Genomic DNA, 18,705 nt, shown 5'->3' with positions numbered 1-18,705 from the left:
TTGCTTTTGTATCAGTGCTGTTTCCTATTCTTAGCTATTCTGTGTTAAACGCCAAATGCTGCCATCCTACAACTTAGACTCTAAAGCTGCTCGTGTGCCAGCACCAGTTTGTTTCTGTTGTTTGCAGTAAATTAGCATAAACAATTTGTGTATTGAAAATTAAATTTCTTTCTTCTGGAAGCATGTTGTAAGGTGGTTGTGAATAGGCCAGAGTTTATCCCCACATCACAGACTATCTTCTTTCTTGGCAGAAACACTTCCCACTTCCAAAGAAAGTTCTAGGCTTAAAGTCATGAAGACGTGCTGAAGTAATGCAGTTTCTGAAGGCATCCAACTTTCTTCCAGCCCCAAATGAGAAAAAAGTCAGTTTTCAAAATATATTTTAATATACACATCTTTCAGATTTGAAGTAGCACACAAAGTATTTCAAAGACAAATTGATCTATTTAATGATTTTTTTTCGAACTTGGCATTATCTTCATTGAATATATCTTCTGAAATTTCAAGCGAAGTCTCAGATAAACTAAGAATTTCTACCTCCCAAGACCTTTCATTGTGTCTCAGTCTTTTCTGTCATGTGACTCATGAAGATGATTCACATATAACCTCCAAATGGAATGTGCTTTAGCCAAGGAGATCTGAAGCAGCTTACTGAGTTCCTAGAAGAAACAAAGTGATTTTTAGATGCAGGTAAAAGCATACTGTGCTTACACACGATGAAGGGAATGAGTATATATCCACTGTGTATCCACTGTGTTAATTTCAGACCATTACCGGTGGCTCCTTGCAATATTATGGTTAAGAAATTCTAGGGCTCATTCCAAGTTGGTTACAGGCCCCGTGTGTGTGTGTGTGTGTGTGTGTGTGTGTGTGTGACTGTATGTGTGGCAGAAGTTAGCAACTGTCTTCTTCTAGGGTTGATACCATTGCATTGGTATCCTGGTAAACTATTCCTTCCTGTGTCATGATGCCTGTGAAGAAAGAAGGCTCCTGGCCTCTACTGAGGTCTGTTTTTGTCAGTGCAAAGGCAAAGAACTCCTCTCTGCCACTCTGCAGATGACCTTCCTGGTGATGAGCATGGTGTAAGCTGGGACAACTTACTATTTGGTGGGTCTAGAGTGGTTCCCTCCGTGGTGTGTGGGCCCCTTCTCATGCCTGCAGGGGTGCTGGTTTCATAGTCGTCATCATCTGTGACACCAGGAGTTGTGACTTGGCCCCGGGTGGTTCCCTGTGTGGCCGGGCTTGCTCCTGCCTGTCTTGTAGGAAGGACTCCGTTTTGCGCGTCCGGTTTAGCCCCTGTCTGACTGGAGGGCAGAATGCCTCCAGGGAACAAGGGGTGGATAAGGAGGCCTGTGAAGATTTGTGAGGCTAATGGCTAGAATAGGGAAGAAAACAGAAAAAAAAAACCTCATTTAAACAAGGTTAACTAATCTCTTTTTTTTCGGAGGACAGCAGGGTGGGATAGGAGCGGCAGAAGGGAGAGGCTAAAGTCAGAGAAAAACACAAAGACCCGACATTCATCAGAAATGGGCCCTTGTCAGGGCCAAGTCTGTTGCTGGTTTTAGTGCTGGGATTTTTCGCTGCCCTCCTTTTCCTCAAAAAGGGGACTAGAAGTACAAGCCAGTCATAACAAAAGAACAGCTGGAAGTTATGAGGCATGTCTGGAGACAGTGCTAAGGTAGAAAATCTACAAAACATTGATAAACTCTATCTGTCCTTGACCTAAAATACAATCTTTTTTTTTTTTTGGCCCATAAAAATTTGAGACTACAATTAATGGGAAAATTAATGCAAGTTGATTAACCAGACATTGCCTTCCTGGCTTGAATCCCTTTAAGCTTCCTTTAGCATACTTTCTACGGCATCGCTGTGTTCTGTCGGAGTAGTTCTCTCTGCACTTGAGCTGCCTGGGTAGTTTCTGAGATAACTGAAGGGACACCTCATTTTCAGAGACTTCCATGGCTACATCCTGGTAATCTGAATTTAAGCTAGTTCTCAAAGTCATCCGGAGGTGATCTCAATGGCAGGACCGTAGGTAGGTAGGGAAACATTGTCTCAGATTTAAGAGATCCTGAAGGCAGAGCCAGATCCCTGCTAGGTGAGTCAGGCAGATTACAACATAGAAGATTTCATCAGGATCATGGCACATGGTTTTGAAATATGGAAATTATGATTAACAGAAAAGATTGTAAATGATCAGAACACATTCTATGTAAGAGTAAGTATTATACTGTGAAATCATGTGTGCATTTTAGGTTGTATGAAAATATCATTATTACCATGGGTTGAAAACTACTAATATAAATGGATACATGCTGTGGATCTAGATCTACATTTTTTTCCTTTGAGACAACTTACTTAAGCTTGCTGAGCCTCAGTTTATCTGCACAATTCTGTCAAGGGTATGTCCTTTGTAGAGTGTGGGCTAAAAGAAGAGACTAAGGTGCTTGTTAGGTGAGAATGCCCAACAGCAGGAAGATGTGAATGTTCATGTGTCAGTGCTGGCAAAGCAGAGGGTGATCCGTGACTAGATTATTATTTAGGGTGGTATATATAGCAAATATAATACATACCCCTTTCATAATATAAAAACCATTTTAAAACTGTCTTCTATATACTACCTCAATCACTTACTTCTGTTGTCATGTTTAGATATCACAGTAGTCCAAATAGATGCCTCTAAACATGACGTGTGCATAAGTGCATAGTAATTATGAGTGATGGTAATAAGAATTTTAATTCCCATTCTTCAGGTATTTGTGTTTATAGGGAAGAATTCATTCGTCACTACCAGAATATAGAAAAAAAATCTCATAAAACGAAAAGTGCAACAGATTTAATCCCTCCTGTAGAGTCAATATTTATATCATTCTGCCTCTACATCTGTAGAATAGTGTATAATCTTCAATATAAAGTTTAACTCAATCAAAATAAAGTTTGTAAGTGTTCAATGGCCCCCCGGGTTCCTACTGAGTCTGATAGCAATAGATAGAAAGATAATGCAAAGTTAAAGAATGGAAAGTGGTAGGATCAAGATGACAGAAATCTTTAGCTGAGAAAGAATAATCAAATCCAGGGAGCTATGAAAACACACAGCTCATTATAGGAGAATGTAGGGGAGGGGATGTGATCAAAAGAACTGGAAGGGCAGAGGACACTGGGAGAAGTGAGAAGAATTTATTAAAAGGTTTTGTTTTTACCAATTCCTCTGAGCTTAGGAGAGTACCCTAAAAGCAAAATGACAAACAGAAGCAATTAGAGAAGTTTCAATATATTCAATGCAGTGTATATAATATAACTAAAAAACTTCAAATACTTTTAAGTATTATAAAGAAATTAAATAGTCTGGTATCTACATCGCAAAACTCATGTCAGCAGGTGATTTGAGACTGCTCGTCTTTATTATTGAATAATGTGATTTACCTTTGAAAACTATACATAAACATATACATATATATATATATATATATTATTAGGTGATAGATATACATTGGAAAGAAGAGCCTGGAGAATACAGAAAGCAACAGAAAAAATAATCCTATGATTTATATAATGGTCTTTCCAGGTGCTTTCTACAAATTTATTCTTCATGTAATAGAAACTGTCATTTATATAGTTTTTTCACCTTTCCTATTCTCTTAGTATTTCGTAACAACCCCTTAGCTGTGTTACTGCCAAATTTTAATAAATGTAATTTTAAATGGCTATGTAGTATTTATTTATGGTTATGTTGTAGTTCATTGAATTTTTCTTTTTTGGTTTGGTCTTAAATTTAAGGTTTAGCTATATTTTTATACACCACAAATATTACTTAAGGAGTATGTGGTACCTAAACCTTTGCTGCACTTCAGAATTTCTTTTCTTGAGATGTAGTCTCAAGATGTGGAATAAAAAGACAGTAGGAGTGGGTGGGTGTAGTGAATGACACACTCCTATAATCAATCCCAGTACTGCAGAGGTTGAGGCAAGAGGATTGCAAATTCAAGGACATCCTAATAAGCTATACAGATGCCTGTTTAAATACAAAGGATTGATAGGGATTTCATACTAATATTCGCCTCTGATTTTAGGAATGGAGTTGCCATCTGATGCTTATGCTGGTACTGATCTTGGTCCTTGGTAATTTTAACAGTGAGCTCAAGAGTAACTTTTGTAAAAACAAATAGGAAGAGAAGAAAGAAAAGAGGGGTTGAGGATTTTGGGATAAACACACATGGCTAAAATAGATTTAAGTTTAAAAAATAAATCCCCTGCATCATGGGTCATCATATTAATCCCATTAAGTTATTTCTTTCTTGACAGTGAAGTTTAGGAGATGACTGGTTGCTTCATTTACTGAGGGTGTGGCTAGAGGAGTAACCATATCTCACTCATTTTCAGAGTGGACGTGATGATGATGTCTCCAAGAGATTGTGTCACTGTTAACTAAAATGGTACCATGAAGAACTCAGAAATGAACTTGCCAGCCAGCCAGGGCTAAGTAAGTGTTATATCTTGCTATTCTCAGTGCTCACACAGTGTAAAGTGAGTTAGAATTCTGGTGTCTGATTGGTGAATTGAGACAAGAGACATGTTCTGCACACTTGCAATTGAAAAAACACAGCCTGTTTAACGATGGTCTTACCTGAGCTCCAAGTGGTGCCACAATGATGGGTAACATCTGAAAAATAAAGGGACAAAAATCACTGTTAAAGTAGAATACTGGGAGATGGGTTATAGGTTACACTTGCTCAGCAACCCACACCCACAGTTGAGATCTTTAAGGTGGGTGAGAAGTACTGCTAACTGGGTTATGAGTTGCTGGCTGAAATGGATGAGGAGCTGGCATGCTGTCGTATTCTCTACTACTCCAAACAAACAAACAAACAAACAAACAAACAAACAACAAACAAACAAACAAACAAACTAGCCTAAGTTTTTTTTTTTTTTTTTTTTTTTTTTGGTTTTTCGAGACAGGGTTTCTCTGTGTAGTTTTGCGCCCTTTCTGGAACTCACTTTGTAGACCAGGCTGGCCTTGAACTCACAGAGATCCACCTGCCTCTGCCTCCCGAGTGCTGGGATTAAAGGCGTGCGCCACCACCGCCCGGCAAGCCTAAGTTTTATAAAAGAGGAACTGGAGGCTTAAAATTTTAATTTTATTTCCATAGAAAATACACAGTGTCAGGAAAAATCATCAAAATTGACTTTTAACCTGGTATGTACCACTCTGAGAGACTTGAGTGTGGCAGACTCCCCATCTTACCATTTTCAGTTCATTTGTCACAGCAGTGTCTGTCACACCAACAGTGACAAGCACACATCTCCCTATAATAGTCAGCTTCTTGTCTCCTGACAGCAAAATATAACAGCAGCTAAAGCAGCATGGAACAAGCCCAACCAACTGTCGGAGTGGGCGACGCAGGGATAGGATTTTGAAGAAAACCAAATTAAAATCTCTTTTCAATGGAAAAGTGGAGTGGAAGGAACAAAAATCAATAAATAAAAAGGGGAACCGCGTGAGTGCATAAACGGAAATGATAAGGAGATGTAGCTTAATTAATTGTTCAGCAGTGTAACTGTGAAGAAAATACGTTGTCTTAGTTACTGATCGGAAGCTGTCTGAAGTAATGACCGTGAACACGCGTGTGTTTACTGTGCGGCATGAACTGTTCTACACACTTATTCTTCTAAACTTTATAATGCTTAGAGGAAGCCTCTACTTTAAGGCCTGTTTTAACTTTTGAGGAAAGTGAGTCCCACCAGGTTAAAATTACTTGCCCACACCATGCAGGCTGTGTACACAGAGAGTTGGGATTTGACTAGGTTTGTGGTTCTATAATCTTTTTCCCCCCAAGGTTGGCCTTTGGTAGAACAGGTTACAGACATAGGTTTGTATCATAGAAAGTGATCTGATTTTATATTGCTTTCCAAACATTTATGCTTATGCCCATAAATTAGTACTTCTGTCATCAACTTTGGCCAGAGAAACAACTTCTTCTCCTCCTCCTCCTCCTCCTCCTCCTCCTCCTCCTCCTCCTCCTCCTCCTCCTCCTCCTTCTCCTCCTCCTCCTCCTTCTTTTTGGCAACAGCTATGACAGGGACTCATAACTGATCAAAGTGTTGAGAATAAAAAGACCACTGAATGCTTAGCCCTAAGTGGGACTTCTGTACCACCCTTTCAGAGGCTCGGAGGAAAGCATAGCCGTGTGACAGACAGAAGGGACAGAGCGCTGTGCAGTGCTGTCTTGTGGGAAGGACATGTGGCTGTCACACTCTTGAACTCTCAGCAGCTGTGAGTACCTGCACAAGCCCTGCATAAGATTGGACCTGCCAACATTCTGTCATGGACAGGGGAGGGATCCATGAGGCCCCGCCCCTCTCTGAGGATCTTTGCTGGGGCAGCAGAGAGACATCTTCTTCAGTCATATAGCCACGGTTAAGTTGCCCATGTTCCTGTAAGTGCTACCTCACCTATGCTTCTGTACATTAACCTAATTAAGCTCAGTGGTTCACATGCACACACAAAAAAATGTGAAAGAAGAAGGAGACTAGATGGAAAGAGGAAGGCCAGTCAATGGGAGGAGGGTGAGGAGAGGGACATAGAAAGTAATGGGAAGTAGTTATGATCAAAATACTTCATATGCATGTATGAGAATGTCATAATGGGGCCATTATTATGTATAATATATGCCTACAAAATACTTCCAAAAAGTTGTCCACTCTACATAGGAAGAGGCAGGTTGGAAGGACTGGAGCTAGGCCTGGGAGAAAGCCAAGGAAACCCTTTGTGATAGCCTGGCCCAGAGGCACTGAAGCATCCCCAGAGAGAATGAGGACTCTGTGACTTAACATTCCTGCATGCTGGGGAATGTGCAATGTCAGATCTTCTAAACCTTTTATAACATGCCCAGGAATACTTCTGACTCTGGAGAATAAGATGCTGTGTCGAATCTGTTTCTTTTAAAATACTTTAATTTTTAAATCACCATACTATGTGATCTAATAGATGCCAGCATGACATTTGACCCAGGGTGTTTTTATGGTTCTCCTCCCAATCTGTCCAGCGCCCCACGGTAGCCTCCCAGTCCCCATACTCTGTTCCTCCATATTTTCATGCTAGGGTGGGGTAGCAACAGAGACTGAAGCTGGATGAATACACCAGCATCGTGTATTAAGGAAGCTCACATTTCATTTGCCTGTTTCTTTGGTCCTTTTCTTTGGTCCTTTTCAGAGGGCAAAATCTATTCTCAAGATTTTTATTATCAAAACATTTATGTGTCTTTGTTTCCAAAAAGTCCAAGAGTGAGTTCCAAAGAAACATTCCTCAATATAGCAATAGATCTAGTTATAGGATGTTATAATAACATGAGTTTAGAAGCCAAAAAATTGAAAAATAACCCCTGATTTCCTACAATAAGGAATTATGTATATAGCAGCATATTATGCAGTTATTAAAAATAACATTGTGAGTGAGTGTTTTAAGGTGTGGAAACAATTCATGCCATTTTCTATTCATAGAACAAACACCTGCAAATCATCTGCATATAGTTTCTAAGAACCTTGAAAAAGGCTCTTGGATCCCTGAAGCGTCAGCTGAGAGAAAATGCTCTCAGAGTTCAGGAAGCCCTTCCCTCGGCTTACCTGGGGCTGCAGCTGCTGTGGTCTGTTCAGCGGCCCTAGGGGAAAAGGAAGCATCTGTGTACCATGTGCTGGTCCAGTGGCAGGGTGGAGCTGTGGGGCATCAGAGAAGATTTTCATTATATTTCTTTCAGTTTGAATGTCTAGGACCCCAAAATATGTTTACTAAAGGTAAAAAATACTTTTATAGGAAGGATTTCTTATGTCAATTTGTAATATTTTATTGTGTGTGTAATTAATCACAGAGATGAAATTTAGATATTTGTTTAGTTTCCTAGCACAACAAGGTTCATTACAAAGATTTGTTTTTATTTTTAATTAAGTGCATGCATGTGTCAGAAAGTGTGGGGTGTGTGTGTGTGTGTGTGTGTGTGTGTGTGTGTGTGTAGGTGCCTAAGTTGGGCCTCCTGGAGCTGGAGTTATAGGAAGCTGTGAGCTGATCTACGGGGTGCAGGGAAGCATGTCTCAGATCTTCTCCAAGAGCAGTGCAGAGTCTTCCACACTGCTGCAGGTCCTCTACAGGTGCTCTTAACCACCGAGCCATCTCTCAAACCCCTACATTAAACTAAAAAGCAAAAGATTTAGTGTGTGTATGCTCATGCCACAGCATGTGTTTGAGGAGGTCAGAGAACAACTTTGTAGTTTCTGTGTTTTCCTCCTCCCTTATGGGGTTTCTGGGCGTTGGACTCAGGTTGTCAGGCTTTTCTGGCCAGTGCCTTTACACACTGAGCCTTCTTGTCTCTGCTTCCTTAGGAGTTAAATGTTTTCTTTGGCATGTCTGAGATAATTCAGGTAATTTACCCCCTTCTGGATACAATAATGGCTTTTGGACATTTTCTGATTGCTTTTTTCCCTTAATAAATGAATTATTTTACAGGTATTTCCAGACAAAATTGTGAGACACAATATAATGAGTCTGGAGCATGGGTTAATAGTATCTTTAAGTTTGAACACTGGGAAGAATCATGAGGGAAACATTTTTCCTCCCCAGACAGATGATTCTTTACAGATGTCTATGAGCAGAGTGAAGATCTTACTGTCCTATGGTTACCCCAGAGGGTCACAATACCAATCGTAGGTTTATGTGGAATGCAGATATAATAGGGGGCATCAAGGAGAGTCTGGTGCAGAAACTGGGGCAGGATCTTAGAGGAGAGGTATCAGGATTTGGAGATTGCAGATGAGAATGAGGTCAGTGTTATAGAGACCTGTGAGGAAAACTTTCCAGGAATTGAGTGGCATCTGACTCTCTTTGACTGCCTTCTTGCTCCTCCTGCAGCCCGTGTGCAGAGAGTGTGTGTGCATGTGCACTTGTGGATAGACGTTTCTATGTGTTCTTGACTCTCCTCCATGCTCAATATCAAGTGCCGTATTTATTAAACAAAAGGGAGTGAGGTGATGTAAAAGAGTACTTACCAATTGAAGGTCTGACCCCAGGGTGAGCAGTTGTGCTAGCGGTATTAGACTTATGGAAGGAAAGACCTGCGGGGCATCGAAACTGGGCATTAGACAAGAGATTATCTGTTTCTACTGCAATGCCAATGGTAGATAGTCTCAGGTAGTTTATACTGCTCGCAAAGGTATATATTCACCATCAAAATCCACAAGGGCAAAGGTTCAAGCTCTCTCACTACCCTCAAATTGTCTGTGTGAGGCCTCATTGTCCTCTGTGTGGTTCTGGATGGCCTAGCAATACGGCAAGGTAATGATATTTATCAGGTGATTTATTTATGGTTATTATTTACTTATACTTTTGTTTTAGTACTTAATTTTGCACATCCAATTTTATATTCTTTTCCCTAAAGAATGTCTCTAATAGTATAAGCTACAGATTCTATAAGAAGTTAGATTGATTAACTTGAATGATCTACAGTGTCCAATAGCTTGGACTTCTAACACTTTTGACTAATATTACAGAGTCTAGATGAAGGCAAGGCAGGGTCCTTTACAGGAGAGTAAGAGTTGGAGGGGTAGAGAACATTGGAGCTAAAAGAGAATGCAATTTTCAAGGTTATTTAAATATGTCTTGAAAAAATAGGTTTTACCACAACATATCAGCTCATTGGTTGTGACGAAACTTAGGAAAACCGTGAGAGGGCATGGGGAGGTCTTGGGGGTAGAGGGCATGGGGAGGTCTCGGGGGTAAAGCATCTGCTGTGCAAACATGAGGCCCTGAGTTCAGATTCCCAGCACTCATGTCAACAGCCACACGTGTAATTCCAGTGCTGGAGGTGGGAAAGAGGGATCCCATGGCCTCGCTGGCCTGCCAGCTTAGTCAGTAGAGGAGGACAGTGGTAGAGAAAGGACAGCTGATGTCAGCCTCTCATTTCCACACATGTATACACATGCACAGCACACACACACACACACACACACACACACACACACACACACACACACATATGCACACACACGCACACACACACACACCAACACACACACATGCACACACATAGACACACACATGCACGCACAGGACACATGGTAGGAGGGAATTAGGGGGAGGGGAGAAAAAGATTGAGAGAGCCATGAGAAAAGCTGTAGTTATTTTTCTACACACCTCTTAATCTGTCATTTTTTCTGCAAACCACACGGAATGCCACAGAATCTCGAGGTCACAGCTTTGTAAATAGGTGATGCCATCTACTTTTCAAATCTTTCTAGATTTAGTTTAGATTTCTAGATTAAAACAAATTCCCACTCATCTAATTCATATAAAAGGAAAAAGAATGAGGCAGATTTGCTTTCTTCATTTAAATGTCAAAGCAGGTACTTTGGCTTTCTTTTCTTACTTCTTCCAAAGGAAAAGCATGAGGCATGGTACTGAAAATCTTGATTTTTAAGAATTCACCAGTCTTACAGGGCTTCCTCTCCTGGCCTGTGAGTCACTGCTGCTGTCGGGTGCTTACCTGGTTTGCTTGCTGTCGGGTCAGTAGTGTCCCCTGATCTGGAGATGTTGTTGGAGGAAGTCCCAGAGTGGGGCTAATCTGCTTCTGTGAATATAAGTATTTGATAAAGCACGAGGGACGCATTTGAGGTTTTGGATCCTTTTGGATCAGGAAGGTAACAGGTTGTCCCCTAAACAACGATATTCATTTAAACTCTTTTGGAGCAGTTTTAAGTCCTCAAGACACTTTATGCTTGGCTGGATTTGGAATCAGGGACTGGGAAAATGCCAGGTCAAGGGGTAAGGCATGGGGGATTCCAGTGCTTGTCTCCAGCTCCCATTTATTTACTGTGACCCTTCTCTCCTCTGCTAAGACTTGTGTTATCTCTGAGTCTTAGTTCTGTGCATATCTGCTTTTATTTTTCTTGCAATATTTGAATTAAACTACATTTTTTTGAACCTTTCTACGTTTGCTTTGCATGTGACATGCCAAGCTTGCAATAGAAATTCAGTCTCTTTCCTGGCTAGAATATTTACTTTGTATTAGAACTCTTCAAACTTAAGGGTGAAAATGACCTTGCCATACAGACAGTCTAGTTGTTTGGCTTTGTTTATATTTTATAGGTGAGAGAAGACCTGTGCAAGGTCACCTGGTGATGTCAGAGCCAGTACTGGGACCACTGCAGCGACTCTAGTTCTGAATACAAAAAAAACCCTCCCCTGGGGTCTGACCCCAGAATGCTTTTGTTGCTGGATGCATTGCAGAGGGCAGGAAGGGTGGTCCTCTAGTGATGCCAACTCTTGGGCCAATTTTTTTTTTTTTTTTTTTTGCCTTGCTTCAGATACTAAGTTTGCACTGAGAACTTCTTAATAATGCGTTGGTCATTCATATTTTGTTTCACCCTCTCTATTCATTTTTTTCTCTAAGCAGTGATTCGATGTGTGTAGCCATTGTGAGTTCCAGGGGGATGGCGCTCCCTAGTTTGTTCTCACCACTGCATTTTTAGCACCCAGGACGCATCTGCCATCTAGAACATTCCAACTAGTCTGTTGATTGTGTAGGAGAGCATGGAAGACCAGATGAACTTGAGGGTTTCTTCTTTCTTTCATAGTAAACCTATTGCATTTTCCCTGTGTATCTTAAACATCTTGATCAAGAGAAATCTATGTAGAGATCAAATAGTCCATCTCTATGTCTATAAAATAACTTAGGACAACTGAAGTAAGGATGGAATACCAGTCCCCACCCCCCATTTAAAAAGATCTGTTATATGTCAACATGTTTTGTAATGCTACATGTTAAGTAAAAACTGTTCATTTTATGATGTGTGTCACATAATTTTTTATCTAAGAGTTTATCCAATTTAGATGCTTTGTGTATCAAGTAGAAAAATCAGAAAGTATCGTCTACCCTTTTAGTCATGAACAAATAACTAGTCACCAAGAAAATCTTAATTTTGTTTTGGAAAATAAAATAGTTACTTACTCTGTCTAAACAATTACTTACGTTGCCCAAACAATTGAAAATTTTCTATGATAAAGTGGATGCATTTAAAAATGCAAAACACTGAAATTTGCATGAACAACTTATTAATTTACCATCTTTTGCTTTGGAAAATAAAATCAGGAAACTTAAATGGGTCACAGAACAGAGTGGTTTTGTTGAAAAGCAGGAAGAGATAAATGTCTGTAAATGAGACATGGCTGAGGCTGGTCAGTACATAAAGTAAACATATTGCACTTACTGGTAATGACTGAGTTGATCCTAGAAGACAAAACAGTAGAATCGTAGTCTTCATGTTTCGATTTGCTACCTATAAGAACAAAATTGTGTTACTCTTTCACTTTTTTTTAACCTTTGAGAGAAGATGACACTTAAAAATGATCATTCTACTTGCAATCTGGTCAAGTAATGTTACCTTTGTGCTACCAGGCAAAATGATATTCAAAATCCAGATGACTTCTCCACTTTGGTGCAAAATTTGTCTTTTGCTGATTTGTGTTTGTAGAAGGAATTTAAGCTCAACTACAGAAGACAGGCAACTTGAAAGACCAATCAGGGCGAAACTGTCTGTGAAATCATTTGGTTTCATTTCCCAACACTTCATTAGGTGGGTTATTAGCTGCAGACATTATATTACCCAATGTCTATGGTTTGACTAGAGGGTATTTTAGGGAGACATGCCTGTATAATTTTAAAAACTGCAGACAACAACAACAACAACAAAAAAGACAATTGTCTTCACTTCCAACTCTTTTGCAAAATATTTCGTGAATTTACTGGTTTTATCATATAAGAGTGAGCAAATACCTCAAACACCAAAATATGGAGCTCTCTCTATACTTTACAAAAAAGTCTATTATATATATTTCTTTATAACCTAACTTATTTCCTTGATTAATAATGAACTTTGTGTGTCAGTACACATAGATCAATTTTATTTATTTAATGGTTAAATTGTATTACACTTTCTTCTTGATGTATAGATAATCGGTTATCATTTTATGTTTTTTAAATTATAAACATGTTACACCAAACATTTTCATAACATATTTCTTACATATGTAGCAGTATTTCTGTATGTGTTACTGCTAGGAATATTGAAAAATATACAAACATCTACAATTTCAATGAACATGTCAATATTGCCTCTAAGAATGGTTGAAAAATTTACATGATTTCAAATAATGAAAAAGATGATGTGTATGAGCCAAAGACAGGAATCTGCTGAGGTTTCTGTCATAAGATGGACAGTTCACACCTACCCACAGGCTTCCAGGGCTTGGCCTTCAGACAAGGCCAGGTCTACTCACTATTATCTGAAATGAAATCAATGATGAATCTGTCTGTTGGAATCTCATACTGAAGACCTTGTGACATCCAGCGTCATCTTTTCTTCAGTATGGACTATCTATTGATGGAAAATTGGCTGAGGTGAGGAGTCGTTTGCCTAAGTTTTCCTCAAACAACTCTACTCATTTACTTATGACTGTCAGATAATCTGTTAGGAATGGAGGAACATTGTATTAGTGGCTAACAGTAATAACATGTGTGGTAAGTATAACAACAGGAGTGTACAAAGTGTGAAGAAAAGCTTTTGATTGGGGGCAGGGAAGGCTTTATGGAGGAGATCACTCTTGAGGTGAGTTTTGAAGGATGGAAAGAAATTCATTAAAAAGTAAGGAGAGGGTGGAGAGATGGTTCCTGCCTTGTAAGTATGAGGACTTGAGTTTGGATCACCAACACTCACATACAAGCTGGGCACAGCCGCTTTTGTCTATATCCCATAGGCTGTTGGGACAGATCCCTGGAGCTTGTTAACCTACAGTCTAGCTAGTTGGTCAGCTCCAGGTTCAGTGCGAAATCCTGTCTTGAAAGATAAGGTGGAGTGTGATGGAGAATGACATCGTACACTGACTTCTGACCTTCACATGAATGTACACACACACACACACACACACACACACACACACACACACACACACACACGTATGCATGCATATCCACATATACATCTGCACACCCCATATGAACACAGACATAGGCACACACATGTACACATGTGCGCAAAGGGAGAGAGATCGAATAAATCAGGTGGATTTGGAGAATAAATATGATGAGCAAGGCAAGACATAGTATGCAAAAAGTTAATACTGAGAGGACTAATGGAACATAAATGCTTCAGGATTTGAAGGGAAGCAATTATTTGTGTGTGTGTGTGCGCGTATGCATGCCTCTGTGCACTTCCTGCCAGTGTACAGTGTGATGAGCCATTTGACTGGCCCTTGAAGCAGCTTCTTGGTTCTTATGTCCTTTCCCAGGCAAGTTCATATTATTGTTTTTGGACAAATTTATTTAATAAAATTTCTAAAAATTGTGCATGTGTATTTTGCCTGTATGTTTGTGTGCCATGTGTCTGCTGGTTCCAGTAGAGGCCAGAAGAGAGAATTGGATTCCTTGGAACTAGATTTATACATGATTGTGAAGTACCATGTGTGTTGGAAATTGAACCTGGGTTTTTCTGGAAGAGAAGTCAGTGCCCTTAATCACTGAGCCAACTCTTCAGCCCTAGTTAATTAATTTTTCTAACACATCACTTAACATATCACTCTATATCCACCAATACTGTTTCAGTATCTGGATATAAAAATCCATCTTCCTTGTGGAGCTTACATTTATTGGTAGGAACACTAGATTTTCAAGCAGCTTCAGTGTGTGATAGACCCCCTGCACTGCATATTCTACTACTCCCAGATTTTATTTTAAGTTTATTTGCAGATCATCCTTTAATCTGTTTTTGTTTGTGCAGAGGAAGAATTGAGTTTCATGTCATTGCTGTCTCAGGGATTATGTGGGGAAATCTGTGTTCTATTTCTAGAGTATGGCTCCAGTAAGTAGCAAATTCAGTTAAATCACTGCCTCTGTCTGGGGCTCAGGTGATTCAGGGACCTCACAGTGAGTACATTACTTATTTCAGACATACCTCTAAACCTAAGCTGAAATGAGACATGTCCTAGCCAGGAAACTGAGTAGTCAGTGGGATTAGACTAAAACAAGCAGGCAACATTATGAGGGCTGAGTAATTTCATAGACAAGAAAATTTATGTCTGAAAGCAGATACCTCTCAACAATGTAATTATGGAATTTTGGTATCAGGAAGTACATACTATGAAAGGGGAAAATTTCTAAATTGTACCAAAGCAAGGTACATCAGTGAAAACATATAATTTTATTTCTGAAATTACTTAGGTATCAGGATTCACTAAAGGGTTTTATGAACTACAAGTGGTATCTTATGCCTTAAAGGTCTAGGCACTTTACAATTTTCTTTTTTATTGAGTTTAGTTTTATGTTTCTTTAGATTATGGGCCTTTTGAAATCCATTGAGTCTGTGTACCACGTTATTAGAAAATACATATATGACAATGAACATAATGCATACCAGACAATGCTAAGAGTTTTGTAGACCTAAGAGCATAACAATGAAGACTTACGTGAAGTCTCCAATTTAAAGGAAACTTGATGGAATTCTCTTGTGGTTTGTGCAATCCCTCAACTGTATAGGAGTTTTCAATCAATAAATGTATTCTCTCCCCAATTCCACCATACTCAATGCATATAGGAAAAGCTGGAATTATTTAAGATACTGTTGAGAAAGACCAGTCCAAGAGGAGCTGTTTAGCAATGAGAGGAAAAGGCAGATTGGAAATCCTTTCTGTCTCCTTTTGTCAATGTCACAAGGATGTCAGGCTCATGATTTCTATTGATTATGATGATTGAACAAGTTAAATATATAAATAATTCGAAACTATACCCAGCATTCCTCAATACATTATAATTACAATGATATCTATTAAGCAGGAAACAAGTTGCACTTGTCTTAGGTACTATGATCCTAAAATGAGTAGGAGAAAATCCATTCTTACATTCTTGTAGGAAACACAGCAAGTATCCAAGAACCATAAAGTGGATGTATCGCAAGAGACCAGCAAACATCTGGAGTGCAGATTCATCTTACATCATTGCATTTGTTTATGATAACCCTCTGCTTGGAGTCCTCTTCCACATTTCTTTTGCTTATCACCCGATATCCTCCTTGAGTCTAGTACCTTTGTAAAGTCACCTTTGTCCTTGTTTGGAGTCAGTCTCTTCCTTTTCTGAGGTCCTACTGAAATGTGTGTATGACTTTCCTACTTTATTCTACTTTCATAGATACTAGTTTTTGTTATCTCTTGAGATGTTAGATTTCAAGGAACCTTCCAAGTCTTTATCAACTATTATAGCCTCTATAGTTCCAGACACAGTTTTGTGTGTGATTGCTCATTTAATGACTTCAACTTAATGAATGTACATCTGTTTCTGCTTCTGTGCTTACAAAAATAGGAAAGAATACTTGAACAGTTTATAGAACCTCAGAATAAAGTAGGGTATTTGCTTAGAAACATGAGGTGGAGTTAGCTTTCTATGAAGTAGCTGAATGGAGGCTAGACTAGTAATTGAATTGTCTAAAATTCTACCTAGTGGAAGAAAACTATGTATATATGTTTCTAAACTACTTGATGTTTTGTTCAGTGTATATTGGGAAAATGTGTTTAGATTTCTTGGCAGAGTAAGTTAGCCATTGGTTATAGGTGATTCATTGTTATTGGAATTTTGAATATATTTTATCACATTTCCTCATGCAGTGGCCTTCAGCTTCATAGAGTATAGTAATGTTAAACTCTATTAATGTAAAATTTCAACTCAACAGTAGATGTTCAGAGATTTTCAAGACAGAAAGGCATGTCTTGCAAAGAGGAGGCAAATGAGAAGCTGAAGGGAAGGGTAAAGGATGTTTTACTAGTGTGAGGAAACAGTAGACAGTCACGGACGTGACTTCCAGTTTTGTGAAGTTATCACAAAAATACCTGGTTTCAGAGTCAAATGGAAGGACAGGATGAGGTTCTTTGTGGCATAAGGAAAGTCTGTGGTTTTAAGGTTAGATGCAGTCATCTAACTTTGGGGAGATTCTTTCATTTCAGAGCTGTCAATGTCAGTTCTGGGAATGTTAGGATGTGGAGCTTGTAGTTAGGAGAGAGCTGAGGTGCGGAGCTGTAGAAAGGGCTTTTCAAGTGGTGGTGGCCGGGCAATGAAAGCTGTAGCAGTGGTTTGTATTTCAGAGTGAGAGCTTAGGGATGAAAATGTTGAATAGGTTTCATTCATTCAGATGTGGGTTTGTACAAAATAGATGAAAAAAAGACATTCTGGAATTTGTTCACGTGTTTTATTGATTTGTAGAATTGTATGTTTGGGGTCCTCAGATGATTTTAAAGATGGTATTGGGTAATACTGAATTAAAAAAAATATTTATTTTTATTTTATCTGCATTGGTGTTTTGCCTGCATATATGTCTGTGTGAGGGTGTCAGATCTCCTGGAACTGGAATTACAGACAGTTCTGAGTCACCATGTGGATGCTGGGAATTGAAACTAGGTTCTCTGGAAGAGCAGTCAGTGCTCTTAACCACTGAGCCATCTCTCCAGCCTCAATACTGAAATCTTTATGAATTAATTTTGGTAGATGGCATTCTTAACTATATGGCTATATAACTAATTCTTATTCTATATGGCTTTCTGTAAGTGCTTTTGAGTACCAGCTCCAAGCTGACAGTCATTTGAAAAGCTGTTAAGATTTAGGTATCTTATTTTTATTTTGCCTGAGTGTATGTATGTGCACGATGTCAATGCCTGCCCGGGGAAGTCAAAAGAGGGCTTTGGATCCCTGGAGCTCTAGTTATGACAGTTGTGAATCACCATATGAGTGCTAGGAATCAGACCTGGGTCCTGTGCAGGAGCAAGAAATGCTCTTGACTTCTGAGCCATCTCTCCAGCCCCTAGACTCACCCACTAGGCTGCAAGTTGCTAGTTGATTAGAGATGAGATAGATGATTCATCACTGAGGAGTATAGACCTTAGCTCATGTCCATAATAGAGGTAATATCAAGAAAAAAAGCTGTTGGTAAAGGACTCTCTTGTCTTCTGTTGCTGGAGAGCTTCTCTCCAGGTCCCACCAAGCCCCGCAGTTCCACAGCCCACATATAAAATAATCACTCAGACGCTTATATTACTTACAAACTGCATGGCCATGGCAGGCTTCTTGCTAACTGTTCTTATATCTTAAACTAACCCATTTCTATAAATCTATACCTTGCCACGTGGCTCGTGGCTTACCGGCATCTTTACATGCTGCTTGTCCTGGTGGTGGTTGGCAGTGTCTCCTCCTCCTTTTTTTTGTTCCCTCAATTCTCCTCTCTCCTTGTCCCGCCTATATTTCCTGCCTGGTCACTGGCCAATCAGTGTTTTATTTATATGGAGTGATATCCACAGCAGTCTTCTAAATAAACTTGTTCTTATTTTAATAGAGGTGGCCTTCCTCTTAGCAAATTACCACCTTTATACTCCTGCTACCATCCTTTCCACCCTCTGAAGGACTTCACCTTTCATTTGCCTTTTTGTTGGATGATTTTCTTCAGGATACCAATGTGCTTTACATTCTGAAATAAACCCAAACCTGTTGGCTTTGTATTTGTCCCCAGTGGCTGACTTTCTCCTTGACTTCTTTTTATAGGCACTCTACATTTTCCCTCTGTGACTGACACCATTTCACAGTGGCTTTAGTTCCCATGATGCCTCTGAAGCTGCTTTCTTAGGAGCTCAGGTTC

General features: G+C 39.4%; 1 protein-coding gene across 1 annotated transcript; it reads right to left on the bottom strand.

Moving 5' to 3' along the window:
• Positions 1 to 997: 997 nt before the first annotated feature.
• Amtn (amelotin) lies at positions 998 to 12,303 on the bottom strand. The gene is made up of 7 exons (XM_052735830.1): positions 12,250 to 12,303; positions 10,527 to 10,610; positions 9,034 to 9,099; positions 7,621 to 7,710; positions 4,625 to 4,660; positions 3,201 to 3,227; positions 998 to 1,375 (listed from the first exon to the last, which is right to left on the bottom strand). The coding sequence occupies exons 1-7, from the start codon at positions 12,301 to 12,303 to the stop codon at positions 998 to 1,000; spliced, it is 735 nt and encodes a 244-aa protein (XP_052591790.1).
• Between the last annotated feature and the right edge of the window lie 6,402 nt (positions 12,304 to 18,705).

The sequence above is a fragment of the Peromyscus californicus genome, unplaced genomic scaffold, assembly GCF_007827085.1.
Source record: "Peromyscus californicus insignis strain IS unplaced genomic scaffold, ASM782708v3 Scaffold_13__1_contigs__length_99412109, whole genome shotgun sequence".
Lineage (NCBI taxonomy): Eukaryota > Metazoa > Chordata > Mammalia > Rodentia > Cricetidae > Peromyscus > Peromyscus californicus.
This window is presented reverse-complemented; position numbering and strand designations above follow the sequence as displayed.